Source organism: Spea bombifrons, chromosome 1, assembly GCF_027358695.1.
Source record: "Spea bombifrons isolate aSpeBom1 chromosome 1, aSpeBom1.2.pri, whole genome shotgun sequence".
Lineage (NCBI taxonomy): Eukaryota > Metazoa > Chordata > Amphibia > Anura > Pelobatidae > Spea > Spea bombifrons.
The window spans coordinates 21982392-22008526 of NC_071087.1; the positions used below are offsets into that span (position 1 = coordinate 21982392).

Sequence of the window (26135 nt, forward strand, 5' to 3'; positions counted from 1 at the left end):
TTCCTATCCCAATCAGGCACCGAGTGTGGATGTGATTCCAGCCTCTGATTTACACAATGCACCGGGGCAAAGGCTGCTGATGGATATAGATATACCGGCATGGTGAGAGCTCCCGAGCGCTATTAGCGCATTCAGTAAACAATGGGGTTGCAGTGGAAGCGTTTCTAGATGATATATCACGGTGAGATGGGGATCGGTGCCTTTTTGCTCGCGTGGTGTAAGAAACTTTCTAAATTCCTGGAGCTCGAGGTCTTTTTTATGGGGGGTGTCACTTTTGCGGTTCACAGAGGGTTAAAGCATTTACTTAATGCATTAACCCTTTCGATATCACAGGAGCGTACACCTTTTTATTCCTAAATGTGTTGTGCGAATGTGCGATCGTTATTCACAATTCCGTTTGGAATGTATCAGTTTATTGCTGAGGATGAGCCGCTTCTACTTGCAAGAAGTCTGTTACATTGTGGGGGGGATCACCTGCACTTTGTGCCCCCCCCCCATTATCCCCCCGTTTTGCTGCCTACAGTTATGTTTCCAGTTTCACTATTGAAAAATAAGAAGCTCCTTCTCCTAGAACCAGGAAACTGATAATTCCTCCTAGACACATTATCTCCCTTTCTTTGCTGTAGCCTTTGTATTTATTTTAGGCTTTGTTGACCTTGGGGGGGGGGCATAATTCCTTCACCATCTGCTGTTGGGCATCTTGCATCTCCTCTTGCCTTTTTTCCCCTATCATTTCTTGAGGATGGGATGATTCACACCTCCCCTAGTCTGTTTACCCTGTTTGTTTGGGTAAGGGGGGTTGTACAGGGGGTAGGCAGCTGCATTCTTTGTGAAGGACTTTTGACTAAATGCCCCATAAGCAACAATGACTTCCAAAGCCTTGATGTGGACTCTGGTTTCCAGATATGGACTCTTAGCCTATCCCAGGACGATGGGGATCATATATCTCTTATAGGTTGTAGTTTCAAGGTAGGGGGCCACACACACCTAACCTTGTTCTGGTTATAAATGGTGGTGAACAGTCTGCTGGCCCTCATCTCCCATAGCCTGCCCTACTCTTGGGGGGTCGCACATCTCTCTCAAACAAATGATTTTTTAAGTACTTAAATAAGATTGATATTACTAAAATGACGTACAGATGTTTTAAAAATTGATTTGTTGTGCGATTTCACTTGAACTGAATTCTCTCGGTTGCCCAATGATCAGACCTGAACATAAAGATGGACAGAGCAGAACATCTAGATGATCCAGTGTTTTATAGACATGCCTGCCTTACACTGTTACTTCCTGTTGGCATTAAGGGTTTACCTGGTATGAGATCACAAGGTTTTATGCCACGGGTGTAACCTATGTAATGGTGCCATGTTTTAGTATATAGGAAGGAATTAGTTGGGATTTCATGTGGTTTCCTCGGAATGTAGACACCACAAGTGCATAAGAAACCTGTTTGTCGCCAGCACTTGTGTTTTTTTAAAAAAAAAAATAGTTCAGACAATTTTACTGCTATTCTTACTGGATTTTTGTGTCCTGTAACGCTGGATTATGGAATAACAAAGCCTTCCTAAAATCATAATAAAAAAAATAAATAAAACAAAAATGAATGAATTAAAAGATGGTTCATGTGCTCAACCTTTATTTTTTGTGAAATTTGTGAGAATGCAAAGGGAACATTTTTTTTTATGGCCCTTTTCCCTAGGTATATATCTAATTAAAGGAATTGTTTACTTATGTTTGAATTTTTAATTGCTTCAAATAACAGTTCAATTTCCTTGGGGTAAGATTGCAGTTAATGCTTTTGACAAACACAATGTATTGTGTTTTGTTTGTTATTTTTTTTTATACCTTTTAATTATCTATCAGGTGTATTACTTTATTTCCCCTGCTACCATGCTGTATAGGTATGTTGTCATTTGGATTGTGTTGGAAAGTATGCAATTTGGTCAATAAAAATGTATTAAAAAAACAAAACAAAACAAAAAAAAACAGCTAAGGTTTGTATACGCATTCTAGAGAGCAAAACACTATTTTAAAGAATAGAATAAAATGTTATGAAACAACAAAAACTATTACATTAGTTAAATTTTATTTTTGAGTGCAACAAAACATGTTTAGTTTACAAATAAAAAAAATCTTTTTTTTTAATTTTTTTTTAATTTTTTTTTTTTTTTTTTTTACTCTTGAACCTGATTTCTTAATTTTATTTCATTTAAAGATGTTTGCTATGCTGCATCTAGTGACACAGGTGTTAATACACTCTCTGCTGAATTTATCTGTTACATCCAGTTTTATTGTTTGCCTTGACTCTTTATGCATTGTATGCGGTGCATACTAGTTGAATTGTTGACATTACATATTTTTTGTTATAGTTTGTCTGTAACATTCTATATAAACACATTATACACAGCTTCTGTGATTGAGTGTGTTATAAACAGTATATGCACAATAGTCAGAATTTCTCTCATAAAAGGCTGAAGTTGATGTTTTAGTAGCTTTTTTTGTTTGTAGTGCGTCCACCAAAATGACGACCTTGGTACGCAACACAAAGCTTTCCTAGGTATTGCATGTTGCTGCAACGTCTCACAAAAGAGATGAGACAGAAGTATGTGACGGCCTCGCAGCAATGATTGAATTCACTTACAGTTACCTATTTGCATATAATCATCAGGGGGGTGTTTATTGTTGACCCTGGGGAATTAACATCTCCATTGTGCTGGGCTTAGGTATTCTTATCTCTTGAGCGCTACTCTCTTATCTCTGGCTTTACAGTTGGGCAGAACAGTAGGAGCCCCTGATAACGATCCGCTGTTTTTATCTGATGACCCGTGATCTCTGTGTGTAGTATGTATGAGATTCTATGTTCAGGCTACAAGAGGGAGTTATTATCAGTGAGGATATCAGATAAGCAAACATTTGGTAGCAATAGGAATGGCATTTACCGTAATTAAATTGCTTCGTGACATCAGTCTCCGGTTACATGTATTAACTTTTTTCATAAACTTTATATTAACTACTAAGAACTTTTTTCTTTTAGAATTTTTTTAATACACATCCAATTTGACTTGTTATATGTGATACAAGGTTAAATATTGTGCTTGGTGTATTTTTTTTTTGCTGTAAAATGATGTGCATACGTTGCACCTGTTTGTAAGCAGCAGGTATACAGTGCTGCTTTGTGTTGTGTGAGAGAAGTATAACTCGGCAGATAATTCTCCTCTGTTAGCGCGTACTTCTTACATACTGCAGGACAGCAACATGTGAAAAGTAAGAGTTGCCTGGAAGAAATGATTGCTGTGGCCCCCTAACCCAAAGCTTGTTTGAGCAGGGCCGTCCACAACTTTTGTCTCTTTTTGAATTATGTGACGTGCTACTTGTTATGTCCTATTTATCCATTATATGACGCTGCAGAATATGATGGTGCTATATAAATCAATTCAAAGTACATATTAAGTCTTAAGGAGTATTGTCATAGCAAGGAAGCTGTCTACGTTCCTGGCACTTTGTGGTGAGTTTAATGCCAAAAATAGTTCCCACACCTGCTGGGATGTTCTCATTGAAACGACATGCTGTTGTCTCATTCTATATAATTAATATATAATTGGAGAGTCCTCCTCGAGCACATCGAGAACTGATAATTGCCCCAGTGAGGTTTTCTGACCCACAAACTATAAACCTGTGAGACTTTTCTTCTGGATCGGTTATTATTGTTTTACACCATTTTTTTGTAACTATCCCAAACACTTGTTTTTCCTGTTGATTGATGCTCTCTTCTGATCAGGATCTCTTAGAGGAGGTCTAGACTTTGAATGTCTAACCAGTCTGCTGCTGATCCCTATCTTTCTGAATGGGAAGGACTCCTATGGCGAAAGGCATCTGGCAATACATCTGCCGGTTTTTATATTTACCCTTTCGCGCGCCGGGGGTTGCGACACATTTTCGGCTGTGGGAGGCCAATTTTTGTGGTTTTGTTTTAGTTACATGTAAGTAAAAACTTTAGAAACAGCGTACACTTTGTGACCCGGTTAAGTACCGCCGTAATTTTCCCCAAAGTTCCAGATAGTTCATCTAAACTCATTTGTTTTTCTTTTTTTAATGTTAAACTTCTGCATATACAGTATGTGTTTTGTAAATACTTGGAAATTGCACACACATCCATGTAAGTCACAGAGCGCAAATTACGGCAGGGTAGGCATGCATAAGAAAGGGTTAAATCTCATAATCCTGCTAAAGAAACAGTTGTAAATACACATTTCTGAAAGCGAGGCACCCTTTTACACTCCTGGGCGCTCTCTTTTGTGGGTTATAAAGCCCATCGCGCTAATTTTAAATGCCATATTTCATGTGGCATGAGTACTCTTAAACATGCAAGATCCGAGTGTCGACACGTTTCGAAACGTATTCACTTTGCCGGCTATGTAGCTGGTATTTTTAGAGGCTAAAGGCTTTGGTGAACCCGTTCCCTTGCACTTTATAGGGGCTCCTCTGTGGTGGTCTCTAGCTTCCCCTAGCAGCCACAGTCTGTGGAACTGAAATATGACATCATACACCGCTGCTACCATTTCCATGCTATACCTAGCTTTAAATTACCACTGACCGTAGGTACTCTGATAATACATAACTCCTTGAGGGAACCTATAGCTGTGCATGACATCGATCACGCTGCCCCCTTCACTTAAGAGGAGAAATGGGTTAAAAAGAAAAAAAAATTCTTCCTACGTTTTATAAATTTGCTAGTTAGACATTGTTGGAAGCACAGAGCTTGGCAAATCCCAAAACTCAGGTAGCCATAGCTCCTAATTTTTTTTTTTTATTTTTTTTTAGTTCCACATCTAACTTTTTGTGCCATTTTATATATCATGGCTCCCAGATATGCCTGGCTGGCTCATAGATTCTGCACAGATTTCTTCAGCCCACCGGTAGGATTCGTGCTTTTATGGGGCCTACAGCATACATAAGCTGTTTGTTCCCTTCTTTTCAGTCCCATTAAACTTGTTAATGGTTAACTTTGTTGTATATTCTGGAATTGCTATAACGAGTGCAAGCTGTTAATATACTCAACATGTTGACTCCTCTGGCATGATAGAAGCTGCACATTTAGTGGAACAAATTAGCTTCCTGTCACATGATTTTTCAGAAAGATGTTTTGCTTTCAGATATAAAACTAGTGCTTTTTATTTAATTGTGAAGTATGCAAATACTTTTTCAGTATAGTGGCATTGTGAGAGAAAAACAAAACCTTTTAAACATTTTGTAATAAACTTTAAGCTTTTTTTTCCCCCGCTTCCTTATTACATACTGGCGCCATTCCCAATGCAAACAGTATAGATTAATCTGTCTCCTCGTCTACGATTCCAGCTGCTGGATGCCTCATCTACTCAGGTTAGCGGCCATGCGTGTGTTACACCAGCGTTCTCCAGCTGGTACAGGCAGGGGCATATTTTGGGCTAGGCCTAGGGCAGCAGGTCCAGAGAGACTGTCTCCGGTCATGAACGTTCCAATATATAAAAAGATATGCAATACACTTGGTCGGGTAGATTCTAGAAAACAAAACTAAATAAATAAAAACGTACAGTTATTTAACAATAAATTACTTATGTGCAGGCATAGCTAGGTTCCTTAAGTTTTACCCTGCTTGTAATGATTAATACACAGTGAAGAACCTCTCATCGGCAATATTAATCCGGTAACTTTATTTTTTTTATTAGGATAAAGCACAGAAACAGAGTAAGCAAAGATATGTTGTGTATATAACAAGCCGTTTTCCCTCTGTCAATGTTGTCCTTTGTACCCTGCTCCCCGTTCTTTAAACTGAATGTCGCTCTGCAGATAATTAGTTAAATGCAGTCGATCAGTGTAAGGCGATTACTGGTTACAGAGGTTCCTTATATCATAATCCTCAATAATCTCATTCCCATAAATAGACAAAGTGCCAAGCACACGTTATCATTTCTATGTCTTACTTATCTAAAAAAATATCCTTGTTTTAGTTTCCCTATCACGATGATTGTGTCAAATGCTACATTTTCTGTCCTTGGAGTCAGGGACTGTTTTGTGCTTGTGATATATATCTGACGTGTACTTCTGTCAACTTGGTGACCTGAAAAAGTGGGGCTTGTGAGCAGGAGCCAGCTGCGTCCATGACTGGCCATAGACCTCCAACACAGAGTCCTTGGTATGGCTGAGAATGAGGAGTGCTGGGATATGTTATATTCTGGCATGCTAAATTAGACTGACTTTATCATCAACCATGGAAATGTAGTTCTAAAGGAGACACAGGACTACTTGGCAATTTGCCATTTCTGCATGCCAAAGCACAAGGAAAAAGGCATTAATAAATGGGAAAAGGATAGAAATTGGCGGTGGAATAAAATGGTGAAGAATGTATTTGAGTTGCCGTCTGTTTCTATATGATAGTGTTGAAGTCTAAACAGGTCAGTTAATAGCGTCCTATCGCACACGGTATAAGTATCTTTGTATGTATATCTTCGTTGCGCAGGGCGGCATCTCTGTGCTATGTTAGTAACTCAATCTGCATGTCATAGGAAAGCTATGTAACTGTTTATTACTCTTATTCTTATCAGAACAGGGGAAGATTTCCACCTTACTCAACATGGCTGCACCCTTCCAGTGGGCACGGTATCAGTGGCATCATATTACATCTGCAGACAGCAGCAGGAATGAGACTGCGGGCACTGATAGCTCTTCCCCTTCACACCGACCGCTGGGACTGGGTAGAAGCACCAAAGGAACTTCCAAAATGTCTGGTAAACACCGGATTATTGTCCCATGTTTGGATCACTTTAAGGACGAGTATGAAAAGTTAACCAAAGGGTACAAGAACAATCGTATACGGACTACAAAGTATACTTTACTGAACTTTGTACCGAGGAACCTGTTTGAACAATTTCATAGGTAGGTATCTATACTTATTTGATATGAGATTCAAGATTTGGGGGTCATATTTCTCTCAGAGAAAGGTCCAGTACTCCTTTGTGATTCATGTGTAAGAGTTGCACGAAAAGTGGCGTCCTTTTGCTCACTTTATTGGCTTTAGTGCCCCAGTTTAAATGTTGCAGGTCTGAGTTTACATGTAAATTATTTATTGATTATGGAAGCTGCGTAAGAAAATAGATTTTTTTTTCTTGCAGAAAAAGTTACCCATGCATGCTGCTTTTGCAAAGGAAAGTTGGTGGTTTTACTCCATGGCATGCTATACTCCATGCTTATTTAGTTATACTGCTTTGATTACTTTATGCCACGTATCTCAACTTCATTGCAGTAAACTTTTTAAACTAAATATCACCAAAATTTTTACACCAGTCTATATAACTAGTTTTGATAAATGAATTTAGTGCAGCTAAAATATGTACTGCTTTAAGCCATAGAGAACAAAGTGGAATGTTTGAAAGAAATGTATATGGATACTATGCATTAGATGGTTAATTGCTTCCGCTCTATACTATACACTTTTGACTGTAATCTAACTCTTATCCTCGCCCCACCATTACAAAAACTGCCAGAATCAGCCAGTTGCCACTGATGCATTGGAATAACTTAATAGTAACGAATAATTCTACAAAACATATTACCGGTTTATCCCACTGATTTTAAATAGATTGTAATATACCGTATTTGCTCGATTATAAGACGACCCTGATTATAAGACGACTCCCCAAAATCTAAATATTAATTTAGGAAAAAAAACAAAAAGCCTGAATATAAGACTACCCTATAGGAACAAAAAGTTTTAGTAGTAAATATTAATTCATGTAAACAATTTTTTCATATTTAATAAAAGCTATGATTGAGAAAAATATATATGTTTTATTTCCTTTTATTTGCCAACCTGCCCCCCCAGTTATGCACATCTGCCCCCAGGGTTGCCACTCTGCCCCCAGAAATGCCTTATACCCCCTATTTCCCACTCTGCCCCATGATGTGCCTTTTAACCCTCTATATGCCACTCTGCCTCCAGAAATGTCTTATACCCTCCTATATGCCACTCTGCCCCATGATATGCCTTTTAACCCCCTATATGCCAGAGTGGCATATAGGGGGTTAAAAGGCATATCATGGGGCAGAGTGGCATATAGGGGGTTAAAAGGCATATCATGGGGCAGAGTGGCATATAGGGGGTTAAAAGGCATTTCTGGAGGTATATATATATATATATATATATATATATATATATAACTGCTAACAGCAATCACACTCCTATCAAGCCAAGGCAGCCAGTACATGCTGGAACCTGGGGATGATAGGAGTGTGAGTACAGCCTCCCTATGCCATGCTACCACCACCACCCCCCTTACACATCCATGCAATCACACACACACTAATTTACAAACATTTAAATACTCATTCATTCCATTAATCACACATACTTGCTCAAAAACCCTCCTACATCCCCTTACCTGAACTGCAGATCTCTCACTCGAAGACTTCTGCAGGGGCCCGGCTGTGCGAGCAACTTCTCTGGCCCCGCCCCCAGAGGAAGGAGGGGGAGGCAGAATTATGTGACACTCTGCTAGCTTCCTGTTCTCCTGCTGCTAGTAGAAGAAACACTGCTCGCGACCAAAGCACCGGTAAGCAGCCTGGCCCCAGCAGACATTTTTTTGAGGTCTGATTAGAAGACGACCCCGATTATAAGACAAGGGGTATTTTTCAGACCATTTGCTCTGAAAAAAACCTCGTCTTATAATCGAGCAAATACGGTACTTTATACAGGACCAACTTCAGCTAAATGGGGTTGGCCATTCATCATGTAAGGCGAAGTCAGGGAGATGAACCTGCAACTTTCTTGCAAAAGATCTTCTTAATGTTTTAGAGGAATGCTTTTGATTGGACATCTTTTATCCAAAATATATTTAGTGTCTAAAAATCTAATAAGTGTTTTTTTAACTCTTTAAATGATTATTTGTTTTATTTTGCAACTGCTTTCTGCAGAGCTGCCAACCTGTACTTCCTGTTCTTGGTCTTTTTAAACTGGGTTCCACTGGTGGAAGCCTTCCAGAAGGAAATTACCATGCTCCCACTTGTAGCTGTCCTTACAATCATTGCCATCAAAGATGCTCTTGAAGATTATAGAAAGTACAAGCTTGATAAAGTCATCAACAACTTATTAACTCGGGTATACTGCCGGTGAGTGTGTACTGGTTTACTTTTTATTTACTGCTCTGTGCATAACTTTTTTTTTTTTTTTTTTTTTTTTTTTTTTTTTTTAACATGCATATTATTTGCATGGTCTGTTAGGAAAGCCTAACATATATTTGCGATCAGATCAGACCCACCTTTTAACGTATAACACAGAAGCAACTACCACTGACTTTAGCTTCCATGACCTTTGGACTACCGATTATAAGACGACCCCCCCAAATCTTGATTTATGAAGAAAAAAAGAGAAAGCCTACCCTATAGGGAAAAGGTTTTACTAGTTAATATTCACATGTAAACTATTTTTCTTATTTAATAAAAACTATGATTGAGAAAAATGCACTTTTGTTTATATCCTTTTATTTGCCACCCATGCTCCAGACTCCCTGGTGTCTAGCGGGGGCAGCCGGTGGACGTATGTCTGATGCGCATAGACAACCTCTGCTGCTGCCCAGCACTTCCGCTGAGGCTTCTATGACGGAGAGCTGGAAAGTCATGTCACTTTGGCACTCAATCATAGAAGTCCCGGCGTAAGTGCCTGGCAGAAGCGGAGGTTGTCTACGTGTCCACCAGCTGCCAGAGAGGAGGATCCAGGTCTCCTGCAGCGCTGTGAGGATCTGGATCTTAGCCTTCTAGTCAGAACTCTATTATAAACGCTATAAACTCTCAGATCTCTTATATTAGAGCAAATACGGTGGTTATCTGCAAAACTGTAACATTACGTTGTAATTCACAAGCTGTATGTACTTTAATTAATGTGTTTAGCTATTCTAAAGACAGTGATAGTTTCCTTTTAACTTGTAATGGTTTTTCATTGTACTCTGCAGCTAACATCGGCATACAGTGAAAAGCTTGTTCCCTGGGGACTCATTTACTTTATGCTGAAATTTTAACAAGGTTCTGCTGCGATTGGTATCTCTTTTTTTTTTTTTGTGTGTGTTGTTTTTTTTTAATCTTTTGTTTTTTAATATTCTTTAGGAAACAGAAGAAGTACATTGAAACTTGTTGGAAAGATGTGTATGTGGGCAATTTTATTCAACTCCGGTGTGATGAAATAATACCCGCTGATATGGTGCTTCTACACACTTCGGATCTCGATGGCATTTGCCATATTGAAACCTCTAGTCTTGATGGTGAAACTAACTTGAAGCAAAGACAAGTGTTAAAAAATAATGGCATGGTATGTTCTGGCCTTTTTACTAAATGGCATCTTTTGGAGCCCTTTGTACAGCTAATATATTGGCTTCTGTTGAAAGATTTTCTAATTGTTTTAGTTTGGTATCTAAAAGTTTGCCTTGCGTTACATTTGTTTATATAGCACCATCAGATAGTGCCTTTACAGTAGTGAACAGTGATAATAATATTTAACACGGGGAAGAGGATCCTGCCCTTGTTCAAACTTAATCTATTGAGTAGGTGAGAGAGAAACCTTTGGTATCTCGGGCCTAAGTTGGGGCCATGCTGGTATCTCGGGCCCAAAAGGGCCATGCTCGCTGGCTTACAATCTAAATTTTAGAGGTGCTTCCTAACAAGTTAGCTGAATGCATCATCTTAAAGCTGGCGATTCAAAACACTAATCCAAAGGGGAGCGGACAGTAATGGTCAGAAATTCAGCAGAAGTGGGATTTAAAAAAAAAAAAAAAAAAAAACAGTCCCGCGCAGGGCTCTAACCCCAAGCACCAAGCTCTTTACAAAGTAATGTTTCCACTTTAGATGTTTTGGTCTACGCTTGATTTTGCTTTCTACTGCTTTTGTTGTTATAATGGATCGAAAACCAGTGAAGTGATACTTTTTGTTGTTGCAAAAACAGAAAGATATTTAAACTGAAAAAAATATGTAGCAGAACCATATGCTGGGTATTTATCAGTTTACACCATCTGCATCCAGAACTGGTTCTCAGAGAAACCGGTTGTGCTGGCGATGAAATAGAGCTAGCATACGGTATAATTTAAGTAAACTTTACCATTCTCAATTTACCATTATTATCTTTGTTAGTGTTTCTATCACGCACTCATCTGGTATCGCTCTAAAAAATCAATATAATACTTTTTATTTTGAATTGTGTGTGTTTTTTGACACGGTTTGTGTATATCATTCTCTGGGAAAGGGACCTATGAGATATTGAAAGGCAATGTGTTGCTCTTGGCATGTTGGTCCACTAAAAAGTATCTTTAAAAAAAAAAAAAAAACATTTGGAAAATGCCAGCATGGAATAAAACAATTTACCAAATTGGACATGCAAATTTTAGGAGTTTGGTTCATTGTAAATCTTCTACAAAGTGTTGTTTTCAGTAAACATACAAAGCTATTGTGCAGACGCCTGGTTTACAGCCACCTCTCACCCGGGCTAATTCCTCTGCTACGTATATTCTCGACTAGGGATTGAGGAAACTATTCAGTGAATTATAGAACACTTACGACTTCTTCTTTGTGCTTTAAAGATTTATGAATTTGATCCTGAGCAGTTTTCTGGCAGAATACAATGCGAAAGTCCAAACAGTGACATTGGGAGATTCAAAGGCTTCCTGTAAGTATGTGTACATGTTTTGTGTGAATGCAGATCAGTTTTCTCAATTACACTTCACGCCGTGCTAGATAAACTTACATACAGAATGTATTATTATTATATTTATTATTAATTAGAAATAGAAATCTTTATACTCATTAGAAAAGACATCACGCAAGATTATCAGTCAGGCGTTATAAGAAGCGTTTTGTATTTTATTTACTCAATTTAATTATAAAATACCTGGAAATTCCCCTGGTGAAGCGCTGATTCTCCACTCAAGGAGGGCTTTGGGAAGCCAGAGCCTGCAAGTTCCTAGGTATACTTGAGATCGCATAAAAAGTGGGATAATTGGGGACTTTTCCAGTTTAATGCACAGTTTCACAGTTTTTTGCTGTATTTTTTATATAGGTGACAACCTTTAAAAAGGGCTACTCCAATGTCCCACGCAGCCTCGCCATTGAGCAATGCATTAGTAACGTACTTTTATAAACTAGTAACCTGCCAGCTACCATTTAAGTAAGAAGCTTCTGCTCGATTGCCATGATGCTCCCACACTGTTGCACTTTTTTTTTTATAAATTTTTGTTTTGTTTTTGCCAACTGCGTATGTTATATAGGGTGTTAAGTGACACTAAAAACCAGAAGGCACATGCTATAGGTAGTAAATTTAGTTAATATTTTAAAAAACTATAACGTTAACAATTCCCCCTTAACAATGCTATTTGCAATATGATTACTGTAAATTATGTGTGATATTCAATTCAGAAAACAAAAATGACTTTTTTTTCTTCTTCTTCTTCTTCTTCTACAAGAGATCGCCCGAACAAAGAAAAAATTGGTCTCAGTAAACAGAACTTGTTATTGAGAGGATGTGTGGTACGGAATACCGAGACCGTGGTCGGCATTGTGGTTTATGCAGGTATAGCTGACAATCCTATGTTTATTTTATGTAACTAACTTTTAGCCTGTGTTTTATGTAAGTGCATATTCTACAAGAAACATGTACATATATCAACACATATTTGTAACAAATAGAGTTCAGCCAACCTGTGGTGAGGCTTTGGCCTGGCGTCCAAATGGGAAGCACGAGGAGGACTAAGCCTCACCACGGGTTGGCATAACAGCCACTGATGCATGCCCTAGAGATCATTATATTCTCAGCAGGAGGATCAGAAAGTGTAAGGACCCGTGTTTGGTTATAGAGCAATAACTGCTTTAATTATGTGCTTACAAATGTATACTTTTATGTTTTTTTAGATGACATGTCTTCCTTATGACCAATACACTCGTACATTGTGTCTCATTTACTACAGGTGGCTCACATACTTCCTTCTTGTTAAAACATCATTATTGTTGTGTACTTTAAATGGCTTTGTAGAGCAAACTTGGCTCCACGAAGCACATGTGGCGTTCACTCAGTAGGATCTTGTTTTTTTTTTAGGTCATGAAACCAAAACCATGCTGAATAATAGCGGCCCTCGGTATAAGCGCAGTAGACTGGAGAGGAGCCTAAATACCGATATACTGTGGTGTGTCCTGATCTTAATCGTCATGTGTTTAATCGGCGCTTTTGGTAAGTTATTGTATGAGTTTTATCTTAAGCCATTGTGTCATGTAGGATAATGGAATTTGGAAGGTTTATTATATACGTGGATTATATGTAGATATTTGGTCAGGAAGTTTAGTTTGACTAAATTTGTGATTTTTACTACAGCTGAACAAGATCTAAAAAGCATCATTTCTATGATTAACAGTGAAAAGCAAGCTTATTCTCTCAAAAACATTTCCAAGTACAATAGTGGTGGAACGGGGCTGTTGATGTATAAATTGACAGAAATTCAGACCTGGAAACAGGACGTTACCCCCATGGAGACGGTCCAGCTTCCCCCAGCTCTAGATTTTATAATGTATTGTTAATGTTGTTGGATTGACTGTGAGCTTTTATTGCTAGAAATGCTTATAAACTTTTTGCTTTTTGTTAAAGGTCATGGCATTTGGTTGGCTGGGTTCCCAGAATCCCCTATTTTCACCATTGTAGAATCCAGCGGACAGCAAACCCCTCCAGCGCTGGCTGGATTTTATATGTTTTGGACGATGATCATCCTGTTACAGGTAATATTGTGAACACCTTTTGTTTAATCTACTTTTTCCAGACAAAAACAAGTCGTTATCATTGAGAAACGTGTGATGTATGTGTTATAACACTTTGGGAACTCGCAGGATTAGGGACTTTTTTTACACGTGTTTAGCGATTGACCAAAAGTGAGTGAAACCCACCTTTTGTAAGTAATAAAAAAAAAATATATATATATATAATATATAAAACCAGAGCCATTTACTACTTTTTTTCCCCCCTTTAGGTGCTGATACCCATCTCTCTCTACGTTTCCATAGAAATAGTTAAATTAGGACAAATTTACTTTATCCAAAATGACAGCGATTTCTACTGTGAAAAATCAGACTCGATCATTGAGTGCAGGGCGCTCAATATTTCAGAAGACCTGGGACAGATCCAGTACATATTTTCCGACAAAACTGGAACGCTCACTGAAAATAAAATGGTTTTCCGCAGATGCAGCATCGCTGGCATAGAGTATTCCCACGAAGCCAACAGTAAGCATGTTCTCTCTCCAGAACTGGTTCTCAGAGAAACCGGTTGTGTTGGCGATGAAATAGAACTAGCATACGGTTTAATTTAAGTAAACTTTACCATTCTCAGTAACAGAATAGATGTCCTTATTTATTATCTTTGTTAGTGTTTCTATCACGCACTCATCTGGTATCGCTCTAAAAAATCAATATAATACTTTTTATTTTGAATGTTTAAATAAGGGAATTTTAGAGAATGCCTATACTGTATGTGCAAATATTATTTTGGTACTAATAGGTTTGGTTATCGTTAATATAACATAAGTTTCACTACATCCAGACTGTTAAAATACAGACTGCCACAATTTAAACCGTATAATCAGGACACAGAAAAGCTGCTTAATGAGCAGAAATTGTTTCTAAGACCTTCTTAGCCTCTGTTATTTTTTTGCACTTTAGGGGACATAGTACTTCCTATGAGTGTATTTTTTGTCTTGAGCTTTATTAGTTTTATTAAGTTGTTTTATTTTTTTGGTTTTGCAGCAAAGAGACTGGATTCCTATCAGGAATCTGATATCCATTGTGAGGATCAGTCCACCACTGTTTCTTGCAGTAACGAGTCTAAAAGGAGAAGTCTCAGTCCAAAAGTTGTGAGGACGACTGTGAGCAGCAAGTCTTTGAACCAATTTTCTGCCAGCAGCGGTGAAGTCGGTGCTGATGGAGCTGGTGTTCCTCCACATCCCAGGCACGTCGCTTTTAGCAGCCCTATGGTAAGTAGTGATTTGTGTTACTCGTTACTCTAAACAGGAATGCCACCAACTAGTTTAACGTTTCTGCTCCACCTGCTCTGCTGAGCTCTAAGTACGGCATTGGAAACATGCCTAGTGCTGACGAATGTCCCATCCCTTACCAGGAATAATCCTTTAATCAAGTAACCCTTTGTCTTATTGTTAATTTTGCTGGGATCACTTAAACTGCTTAAACTTCTCAGTTGTACATCTGAGAAAAGCTAAAGTTTATTTTCTAACATATTAGAGAACATTTTTGTCTGTGTGCAGTTGCCATTAGCAGCAGTGCTCTCTTCCCCCTTGCAGTCATAATAATAATCTTGACATTCTATATACTGTATTTGCTTGATTATAAGACAAGGTTTTTTCAGAGCAAATGCAGGAGGCAGACTGGCAAATGGGGGTTAAAAGGAGTATCAGGGAGGCAGAGTGGCATATAGGGGTTAAAAGGAATATCAGGGAGGCAGAGTGGCATATAGGGGTTAAAAGGAATATCAGGGAGGCAGAGTGGCATATAGGGGTTAAAGTAATATCAGGGAGGCAGAGTGGCATATAAGAGGGTATATCCAGAATGAGGAATCTTCACACTCCAAGAGAACCCCAGGTGCTTAACTGTGCCAGGAAGGGCCAGTTCCCCAGTTAATCCAATAGATAAATAAAGGCTCCAGGCACTCAAGAGTTCCAACGTCAGGCAGATTTAACGAGACAGAGAACAATGTGAACCACACGGTATGTCCATAGGGGACTGAAGGGGTTAAATAGGGTTATGTTCACTGATTTGCTTTTTTACTAATAAGGCTGTGACGCATAGAGGAATTGACTCTTTAAATGTAAATACATGTATATTTTTCCCTTCTTCTTCAAGGAGAAAGATGTAGTACCAGACCCAGTTCTCTTGAGGAAATTTTACCAGATCAAACCTCAATCACTATGTGAAGCTGAAGAAGTTGCTCTGGAGACCTCTTACATCGTGGATTTCTTTCTTGCTTTAGCTATCTGTAATACAGTCGTGGTGTCCTTACCCAATCAGCCACGTCAGAAGGTAAAGACACGCATTTGTTTGAACATGTTTGCAGGTCTATGTAACATGTATGCACATTCACCCCAAACAGTACGCAGGTTACTGTCTCGTGTTCTGGAGAGCCCCATGATGGTCCGTTCAGATGGTAGGCAGGTGCTGCCTAGTTTGGAAGGAACGTCTGTCTGTTCCTCGCTCAACTCAGCAGGGCAGAGAGCTTTAATATGACTTTGTATGCCAACTGTAGTCTCTGCTCCCTTGCCTCTGCATATTGAGCGGGTTTGGGCTGGCTGGTCACATGATGATGTACACTAGGTATTTTACTTTAAGCTGATTGGGTAAATGTATGTTTTTTTTTTCTTAGGTAAGAATGCCATCACTGATAAAAACACCATTGAAATCCTTAGAAGAATTCAAGCAAATGTTCCAGAGGTTCAGCGTCCGCAAACTTAGTTCATCGTCCCTACCAAGCGCTAGAGAATCTTCAGAAAACGGCAATAATTTTGTGAGCAAATTATTTTTCAGCAGGCTGAAGCTGGCTTCACCAACCGCTGATGAAGAGGACAAGTCTATTAATGAACTCCATACCACAGATAGTTTGGACTCCATAAATGAGATGGACCATGAGTGTCTGAACGAGTCGGAGCACGCGGGTGCCTGCGACGCTCTGGATAAGTCGGCTGCCTATGAGCTGTGCTACGAGGCAGAGTCTCCTGACGAAGCGGCGCTGGTTCACGCTGCCAGAGCTTACAGATGCACTCTCCAGTCCCGCACGCCTGATCAGGTCACGGTGGAGATTGGTTTTCTGGGGCCATTGACATTTCAGCTTTTGCACATTTTACCTTTTGACTCGGTGAGAAAAAGGATGTCCGTAGTTGTACGCCATCCCATTTCCAATAAAGTGGTGGTTTACACGAAAGGCGCAGACTCTGTTATAATGGACCTTTTATCTCCAGCCTCCGGAGGTAGGTGTGCCGTTAATACACTGTGCTTAATATATACATTAAACCAGGCTGCGAAGGGAACATTTTTAGAATTATGACGTCATGTGTGGAAATCAGCCTCTGTCCCTGGAACTGCAAACCTATTGCTTGAACTTTTATTTATTTATTCCCCCCCCCACAATTGTCTATTTTCAGATAACAAATCAGAATTGCTGCAGACAGATATCCGAAAGCTGACTCAGAAACACTTAAATGAATATGCCAAATGTGGGCTCCGCACGCTATGCATTGCCAAAAGGGTAACTTAGTGTATACATTTACTATATTTGCAACGCCTTCTGTAATGTATATTTTTTTTTTACTAGCACAATGCATAGTTTTATTATGGCCGCTTCTAATCCCCGCTTCCAGCTGTGTTGGAAAAAGATGCAGATTAGTACAAAAAAGTAGTCCCAAATGCTAGAATGATAGTCCTTCATAAATCAATACAATTACATGATCCTCGGGAGAAAGAAAATGTTGAGATTGCATTGTTTTAGCATAAATCTGTTTAATCAGGTAAAACCTTATGTGTTCGTTTCTATAGGTTTGTTATTGACCCTGACCTCCTCTAACATACAATGATCTGTCTTGTCCAATACCCTTGTCTGCCTTTCCTATCGAAAGCAGCACACCGTGCTTAATACATTTATAAATTGCAAAAACAAACCTTTTTTTTCACGTTAAATTTTAAATAAACTCCCCTACCTTAAGGAAGAAGAATAGATTCCAATAAACTGGCCACTGATGGCAATTGTAATTGTGGATGGCAGTACTCTGCATTTCTTAAGAGTGCTTTTACTGCGTTCTGTAGATTTTTAGCCAATGTGACCGTTTGTGATCCAGGGCTGTGTTTTAGACCTATATGTTGTAACGTATGCGCTGGGATTGTGTTTTACTGTATGTTACAGGTATTGTCTGATTCTGAATATGCAGAATGGCTACAAGCTCACTTCTTGGCAGAGACTAGTATTGATAATCGTGAGGAGCTGCTTTATGATTCTGCATTAAGACTGGAAACAAAACTAACTCTTCTTGGTATGTACCAGTAACCATGTCCTGTGTGCCCCTCACCCAAGACCTTTGTCATTTTTTATGCTTCCTGATTCAGAGATTCTACTTCCTCTTTTTTTTTTTGTTTGAGCTGCATTATCATTAAAAGTGTTAAAGTAACTTGGTATTCATTCCAGGTCCCATTCAGACCCTTAACAAACAGCAAATTTCATTTGATTGCCCCCCGCCCCCCAAGAGGCTTTGGTCTAAAATCTTTCTAATCATTTGCCAGATTATTGCGACTGTAAGGCTAGGTTTCCATTTGGTTTTTTTTTGCTAAAAACGCCTATAAAAACGCCAATAGCGCCACCTGGCGTTTTTTTTGTGAAAAACGGCTGCAGCCAGATGTTAGCTGTAATTCAATAGGAAATCGCAAAATGCCATTTCCACTTGGCGTTTTTCTGTTTGGCGTTTTTTCAGTCCTCTGGCGTTTTTCTGCTTTTTTGGGCTCTGTGGCAGTTTTTCAAAATCGCAGCATGTTCACACTCTGGCGTTTTTTGCAAGGAAATCATGGCGTTTTTCTCCAATAGAAGTCTATGGGAGAGAAAAAACGCCATGAAAAAGCCATCTGGGTTTATTGCCTTGGCGTTTTTTATGGCGTTTTTTCCACAGTTACAATGCAGAGGATGGACCCAGTATCTGTGTGTCCTACGAGAAATAGGCTGAAAACAAACAGTTTCACACAAAACAAAGTCCTGGACTGGTTCATATTGAATTTTACACCATTTGGAACAAACATGCCATTACAAACAAACATACCCGACGCATCAACTGGATCCTGCGTGCCAAAAGCAACAGCAAACAATTTGCACCATCATTTGGGGCCAATCTTCCCAGAGGAGCAGACATTCGAAATAAAGCATGCCTTACAAACCACAGAAAAGAGACAAAAGGGTCTACCAAGTAAATGACATCAGGAGAGGGCAGATACTTGCCATTTATCCTAATCCCTTTTAGCTGGGTGAAACTTCTAACTTGTAAAGGCTGGAAAAACTGCCTAAGGTCAAAAAAAGCAATTTCCACAGAGGCTAAAACGCCAGAAAAAACTCCAGAAAAAACGCCAAAACGCAGGTAAATGCAGTGGCAGTTTTCTTGGCGTTTTTCCTGGCGTTTTTCATCAAGAAAAAAACGCAGGACAAAAACCCAAGTGGAAACCTAGCCTTAACCTTCTTTATTGCTGGAGTCGCCTGCACACTTTGGAAAGCCGGCTATGCTTCATACATTTTTTTTCTTATTTTTTTTCTTATTTTTTTTATATACAAAATCAGACCAGGACAGATTATTAATTAATAAGCATGTTGGATCACAACATACATGTTTTACTTTCTCTAACGTAGTTTGAGTTTATTTTTTTTTATATATATATTTTTTTTACCCCCTACAATTTGTTGCAGGTGCTACTGGAATAGAAGATCGGCTGCAGGAAGGTGTCCCAGAGACCATAGCGGCATTACGAAAAGCTGGGATCAAAATCTGGATGCTGACTGGCGACAAACAGGAGACTGCTGTGAACATTGCTTACGCCTGCAAACTGCTAGAACATAGCGATAAACTGTTCGCGCTCAACGTACAGAACAAAGTGAGTGCTGCACAAAGCTCAGTGTGACATTAATGTTTGCTTTGACATATGAAAGGGTTAATGTAATGAAACTGTAGACTATATTGGTTTTAGAGGGGCATTCCCTAAAATAACTATAATTATTCTTCCTGTCAGATGGAAGCTAGCTGTGGTAACTATAGTAGTAGTTAAGCAGGTTTTGCCACCTACAGCTTTACAGCAGCGTAATATCGCCAAAACAATTTAACCAAGCTTGATTGATCAAAAACAATTTAATTAAGCTATATTCTGTAGGTGATCCATTTCGGAACATGCGTCTTTGACTTGTGCATTTTTTTCCTCTCACTGCTGATCTATGTTGCCACCCCTAAGGAAACCTTTGAGGTTTGGATGAACACCATTATCGATGAAATCGAGAGAAGTATTTCACAAAACGATCCTCCGAGGAAAGCAAGCGATTTTCCATGTGTTTCCTCTACTGCATCGGAGCTGCACTTTGGCTTGGTGATTGATGGAAAGAGTCTGGAGCTTGCGCTTCATGAAACCATGCAGACCAAGTTCCTCCAGCTGACCGGGAGGTGCAGGGTCGTCATCTGCTGCAGGGCAACGCCTCTGCAAAAAAGCAAAGTGGTGAAACTTGTCCGGAATAACCTGCAAGTTATGACCTTGTCGATTGGTTAGTGAAATTTTATTTTGCAGAGTACGGCACCCTTTTTTATATTTTCCCCCTTTAAACTGCTTAATTTGTACTTCAGTGTAAAATAAATACAAATGTATCAACACCATATCATTCTTTTAACAATATAAAAACTTCAAAAATAAATGTAAAATACCTTTCGCATTTTTAATACTTGCTAAGCTTTTATAATAAACTATAATAACGTTAATTACAGAAGCATTTATTACCGCTGGAATCTTGTTCGACTTGTTAATCTGTTGATGAAATCAAAATGATCCCCAAAATAATTTCTGCACTGCACGTTAATTCAGGTCTAAACATAGAATGAGTTGTAGTGTATTTAAAAACTCATTTTGTTTATGCGCCTGATTTTCTGACGTTTGTTTCCTAGCGTGAGCTAGTACCTGTTTTTAATATGGAAGCCTCAAACTATAAAATTAATTAGTCCAAGTTTTTAGATGTCATCACTTCTGCTTTACGGTTCAGAGGATCCAAAAAAAAAAACCTGTCCCTTCGTTATTCCTTTATATCCCCTTTTTTGTTGTTTGAGAGACTGGGTGTTTACTGTTCTGAAAACACGAATATCTTCCTCTTTCACATTTTTCTCCTGTGTGTCTGTATTTTATTATTTTTATCCATCAGGTGATGGTGCCAATGATGTCAGTATGATTCAGGTTGCGGATATTGGCGTGGGTGTTTCAGGCCAGGAAGGCATGCAGGTACTATTTGCTGTCATCTGTACAAATGTGTGTATTTGATTTAGTTATTATAGTGTGTGTATGTTATATATATAAGGTTGTAGCCGTATTAGTCCAGTGGTGTCAATATCAAATAACAGATGGAATAAGTATCTTGAGAAAGGGAGAAGAGCTCCTGAAAGCTTGTCATTTCAAAATTCTGTTAGTCCAATAAAAAAGGTATTATCACAAAATACTTATTCCATCTGTTATTTGATATATATATATAATATATATATATTAGGATTTGTGAGTCCCTACCAGAAGCTTTATTCTTTTATTTGATTTTAATTCAGCATGTGAGTCAAGTCTGTATACTGTAAGGCTGGCTCTCTTCTCTGCTCCTATTAAATATTTTATTCTACGTCGTCTCTGCTGTCAGTTGTGTGAGGACATGTTTACCAGAAGTGTTCTGTCTAGTACAAGCCCATTCATTTAGGTTCGCCCCATCCCCAGGTTAAATGCTGCTACCCCTCCCAGAAATCTCGCTCATTTTATTCTATGTTCTAGATAGATTAAATACAGCAAAATATGTGTATTGTAGTAAAATAAGCAGAATGCATGCCTCGCGTTACCACCACAGACCAATCCAAAAAGCCTTGAGTTTTACAAGTTACTATTGCAGTATTCAGTTTTTACCAATAATTAAGTGCCTGTGAGCACGAAACGCTTAAGGTTTCCAAGACAGAAACTCTTTACATCCAACTTCTGCCCAAGAGCAATTTTATTTGAATCAATGTTACAATTAAGAAATTGTTGGGCCAGCTTTTTTCTTCTTGTGGTGTCAGTACCCCAAGAATACCTGTAGATGTCACTGTTGGCCTTAACATTTGTGTGATGTATTTTTTTTGATATATGATTCAAATCATTCTTTTACAGCGCTGCACTTTCAGCTTTAAAACTGATATCAGTCTTAGATTTAGAAAGCAGCAGTTAAACATGTCTTAACCTTATTTTTACAGGCGGTGATGTCAAGCGATTTTGCAGTTTCCCATTTCAGACATCTAAGGAAACTGTTGCTTGTTCACGGTCACTGGTGCTACACAAGACTTGCCAATATGATACTATACTTCTTCTACAAAAATGTGGCAAGTACAACATTATTTGATTTATTTTGTACAACTTTCACAAGTTAGGTAATAACTCACCACAAAAGCTTCAGCTAACAATTTACTAAAATCTTCCAGGATACAGTTGCTATAAAGATCACAGTGGTGGAAAAACACAAAATATTTAAGAACTTTAAACATTGTATTGCCAGGTTATTCACAAATACTAAAAAGGTATATAATGAAAACGATCAGCATCTACCGCAGATCCATTTGAGTATTTTTTTAATTTATTATTATTTTCTTTGTGTGTAGAATTCTTATTTTATTCATCTTTTAATATTCCCCCAGATGTTTGTGAACCTTTTGTTCTGGTACCAGTTTTACTGTGGCTTCTCTGGAACAGCAATGACAGATTTTTGGATGCTGATTCTATTCAACCTTCTCTTTACTTCGGTTCCACCAATAATTTATGGAGTTCTCGACCAAGATGTGTCTGCAGATACCTTAACACTACTTCCTGAACTGTACAAATCAGGCCAAACATCGGCGGTAAGATTTCAGCCCGTTAACAAAATATATATTTAAAATGCTGTAATACTTGTGAATGTATTTCCTCTTCTGTATTTTACATTTATATTATTACATGTAAATGCTGCCTTTACACACACATTGACTGCCCACATACACTGCCCTTACACACCCCTGCCCATATACACTGCCTTTACACATGACTGCGCATAAACACACACATACACTGCCCTTACACACACCTGCCCATGAACACACATATACACATACACTGCCCTTATACGCACACACACACACACACACACACACACACACACACACACACATATATATTATTACACATACACTGCCCTTCATCCTCCATCTTCCATTCAATTGTGGGAGCGCAAGGTCTGTCACTCCAGGCCTCTGCTTTAGTGCTCCCTCATCACTATGCGCCGGCTATTGATGCAGAACACGGTGATGACGTCATATCTCGACACTCGACATCACCTGCCAGCGCGTAGTGATTAGGGAGCACAGAAGCCGAGGTCTGAAGTGACAGACCTTGCGTTCGTTAATGTAGAGCCGACTAGAGGGAGATTGTGATCGGGTGGCAGGCCGCCCCCTTGACGCTGCGCCTGTGGATAGTCCCTCTGTGGATAGTTTGCTTTTCTCATCTTTTGACAAATTGTTGTTCTTCAGAATTGTCTGCTTTAGCAAATGAGTTTAGTATCCGCTCTTTGAAACCTTTTACATTGATACTGCAGTGCACTGACCTAGGGTACATATTCCTATTTTCAGGCATACCGGCCGTCAACATTCTGGCTCACGATATTGGATGCTTTCTATCAAAGCTTGGTGTGTTTCTTCATCCCATTGTGTGTAAGTATTTCAGATCTGCTGGCGTTTAGGATAAATTTGAGATACTTCCCCAACAAGCACTGTGAACAGGATGATTCTTGTGTATCAAAAGTATCTTTGTAAACAACATTTGGGGTATAAACTGTTTTAGTTGAAGGCACCAAGTAACTCAGAGTATGAAGACTTTTTACCTTGACTGCCTTTTCAGCTCTAAAAACTGACAAATACAATTGTCTCAGACTACATACGGGTTGCAACAAATATATTCCAACCTTACTTAAAGTTTGACCCTAACTTTCGTTTACGCTCATTGCCTAATATAAATGGTGCCTAATCGCCATTGTATCCATACTACTGTAAACAAGTGTCGTAAAGCATCACACTGGTTATTAATCAATTATATTCAACAGTATATCTTACTTTGACGGTAAGTAGGCGTTTCAACATTATTTCCTATTTAAAAAAACTGTTACTCAACTCTGTGTTATAGAGATGTGTAAATATTGTGAAATGCATTGAAAGTTATTCTGTGTGCGCACAGACTGCCTCATTTGTCATCAGTTTCTAGAGACTATTTGAGAAATTTACATTGAAAAGGTGAATACTGACCCCAAAATAGCCATTGGTATAACAGATCTGTATTGTTATGTAATGTTATTCAGGATGGAGTTCAGAAAACATGCAGACCACCGTTGTCTTTCTACAACTTTTTTTTTTTTTTTTTTTTTTTTTAATTCTTCTTGTCAATTTATTAGAAAGGGTAAAGAGCAGCATTTGCCATTTTGTTTGCACAGCTGTAGAGATGTGTTGAGCGTGTATATTTGCATCATTCGTTTTGGGTATTTGTACCAATAGCTCCTTACAAAAATATAATTGTCTTTCTCTTTATAGACTTACTTTGACTCTACTGTGGACATCTATTCTTTTGGTAACCTTATAATAACACCAGCCCTGTTGGTGGTTTTGCTTCATCTAATAATTGAAAGTAAAAGCATGGTAAGTCCGTCCAAAACACCCAAGGTGCGAGTGCACTTAATGTTGGGTGAGGCTTTTTGGCTTGTGATGGTTATAGGCAACTTTTTATGTTCTATGGAGACATTTAAATTGGGGGTAATTTGCCTATGTGGCACTGATGTCTCCAAATCAGTGTATCCTGATATCTTATCTGTTTTATCTTGTTGAATATACATATTTTTCTTTGTAGTATTTCCTCAGTATTTAGTATATTTTATTCAACATAGGGTCTCCTTGCTGTATTTAATAAAGGATTAAGCAGATGAGGTTCTTTGTGTTAAATGCTGCAATGGTCTTTTAGTTTGAATATAAATATGTAATGCAATATCACTAATAAGATTTAATGGCAAAAAAGCTACAAGTATTTTTATAGTTACACCAGCACCCTTTTAAATGCCAAAGAACCGATGACTTCTTAACTCTCCAAGTGGATCACAGGGTTTTTGATCAGAAACACACATTGAGCCAAAGGGTCCTTTTTAGATTTGAAATCTTGTTCCAATATCTTTTGTGCAGAAGCTTTTTTGCTCAACATTACCCCCAATAACATGACATCATTCATTTTCCCATGGGGTAAATTGATAACTGAACCTTTTTTTTTATTCAAAACCATTTAGCAGCATGCATTATAGATATAAACAATTATATATATATATATAATATATATATATAATTTATTTATGTGTGTATGTGATTTTGGTTGTTCTTGTATACATTGAATAGGTTTTTGAGGAGATTGTGCCAGTGAGCTTGATAAATGTGAGTAGGTTGTTGATTGTTCTGCTTGCCGTTTCAGACTTGGATTCACTGGGCTGTCATTAGCGGCAGTATTCTTTCATACTTCCTCTTTACTTTGGCATTTGGAGCCGTTTGTGTTAAATGCAACCCACCCGCCAACCCATACTGGATTATGCAAAAACACATGACGGATCCAACTTTCTACCTTGTGTGCCTTCTGTCTGTCATTGTCGCACTGCTACCTCGGTAACTATGCTTCTATAAGAATTGGAATGTTTAAGACAAAAATGTATTTGCCTCGCCTGTATGTTGCTAGTGTTACTGATTCTTTGCGTATTTAACAATGAATTTACATTTAAAGGATATCTTCAGACTCTTATTAAGGGAACAGCTTCCACATATCTTTAATACTGAAGTTGATATACTGAAGTGTAATAGACGGATACCTGAAGAAGAGACCTATGTAGTCTTGAAAGCTCATCTTTTGTACTTAAATTACCAAATTAGCTCAATTTCTCTTTAGACCGTACAACTCGATACCATAAAAATACCAAGTAACCCATTTGCTCCCATTCTATCTAAAATCGAGTTTTGCTTTTTTTTTTTTGTTTTTTGTTAGATACGTTTACAGGGTATTTCAAGGAACTGCATTTCCCACTCCACAACAAAGAGCGAAGCAGCTAGATGTTATGACTCCTGAGGAGCGTTCGTACGCCATTAAACAGTGGATGGGCACCAATGATTTTAAGTGTGAAAATTCTTCACTCCAGACAGCAGATGGGAGCAGTCCTACAAAGAAAAGAGAGGAGGCGACCCGCATGTTACCTGCGGACGTAGACCCCACACATCCAAACTATGTGCTAGTTTAATAGCAGGACCTTTTTTTTAAATGCTGGA

At 38.5% G+C, this 26135-nt stretch overlaps 1 protein-coding gene across 1 annotated transcript; it reads left to right on the plus strand.

Annotated features, from left to right (window-relative positions):
- ATP10D (ATPase phospholipid transporting 10D (putative)) lies at window positions 1-26118 on the plus strand. Its single transcript, XM_053458424.1, has 23 exons — window positions 1-102; window positions 6579-6909; window positions 8944-9138; window positions 10129-10330; window positions 11592-11677; window positions 12471-12577; window positions 13100-13231; window positions 13643-13770; window positions 14019-14271; window positions 14791-15017; window positions 15901-16077; window positions 16418-17018; window positions 17193-17296; window positions 17948-18074; window positions 19484-19668; window positions 20020-20323; window positions 20969-21045; window positions 22026-22151; window positions 22464-22664; window positions 23427-23507; window positions 24378-24482; window positions 25297-25484; window positions 25858-26118. The coding sequence occupies exons 2-23, from the start codon at window positions 6608-6610 to the stop codon at window positions 26105-26107; spliced, it is 4158 nt and encodes a 1385-aa protein (XP_053314399.1). The 5' UTR covers window positions 1-102; window positions 6579-6607; the 3' UTR covers window positions 26108-26118.
- Window positions 26119-26135: the final 17 nt, after the last annotated feature.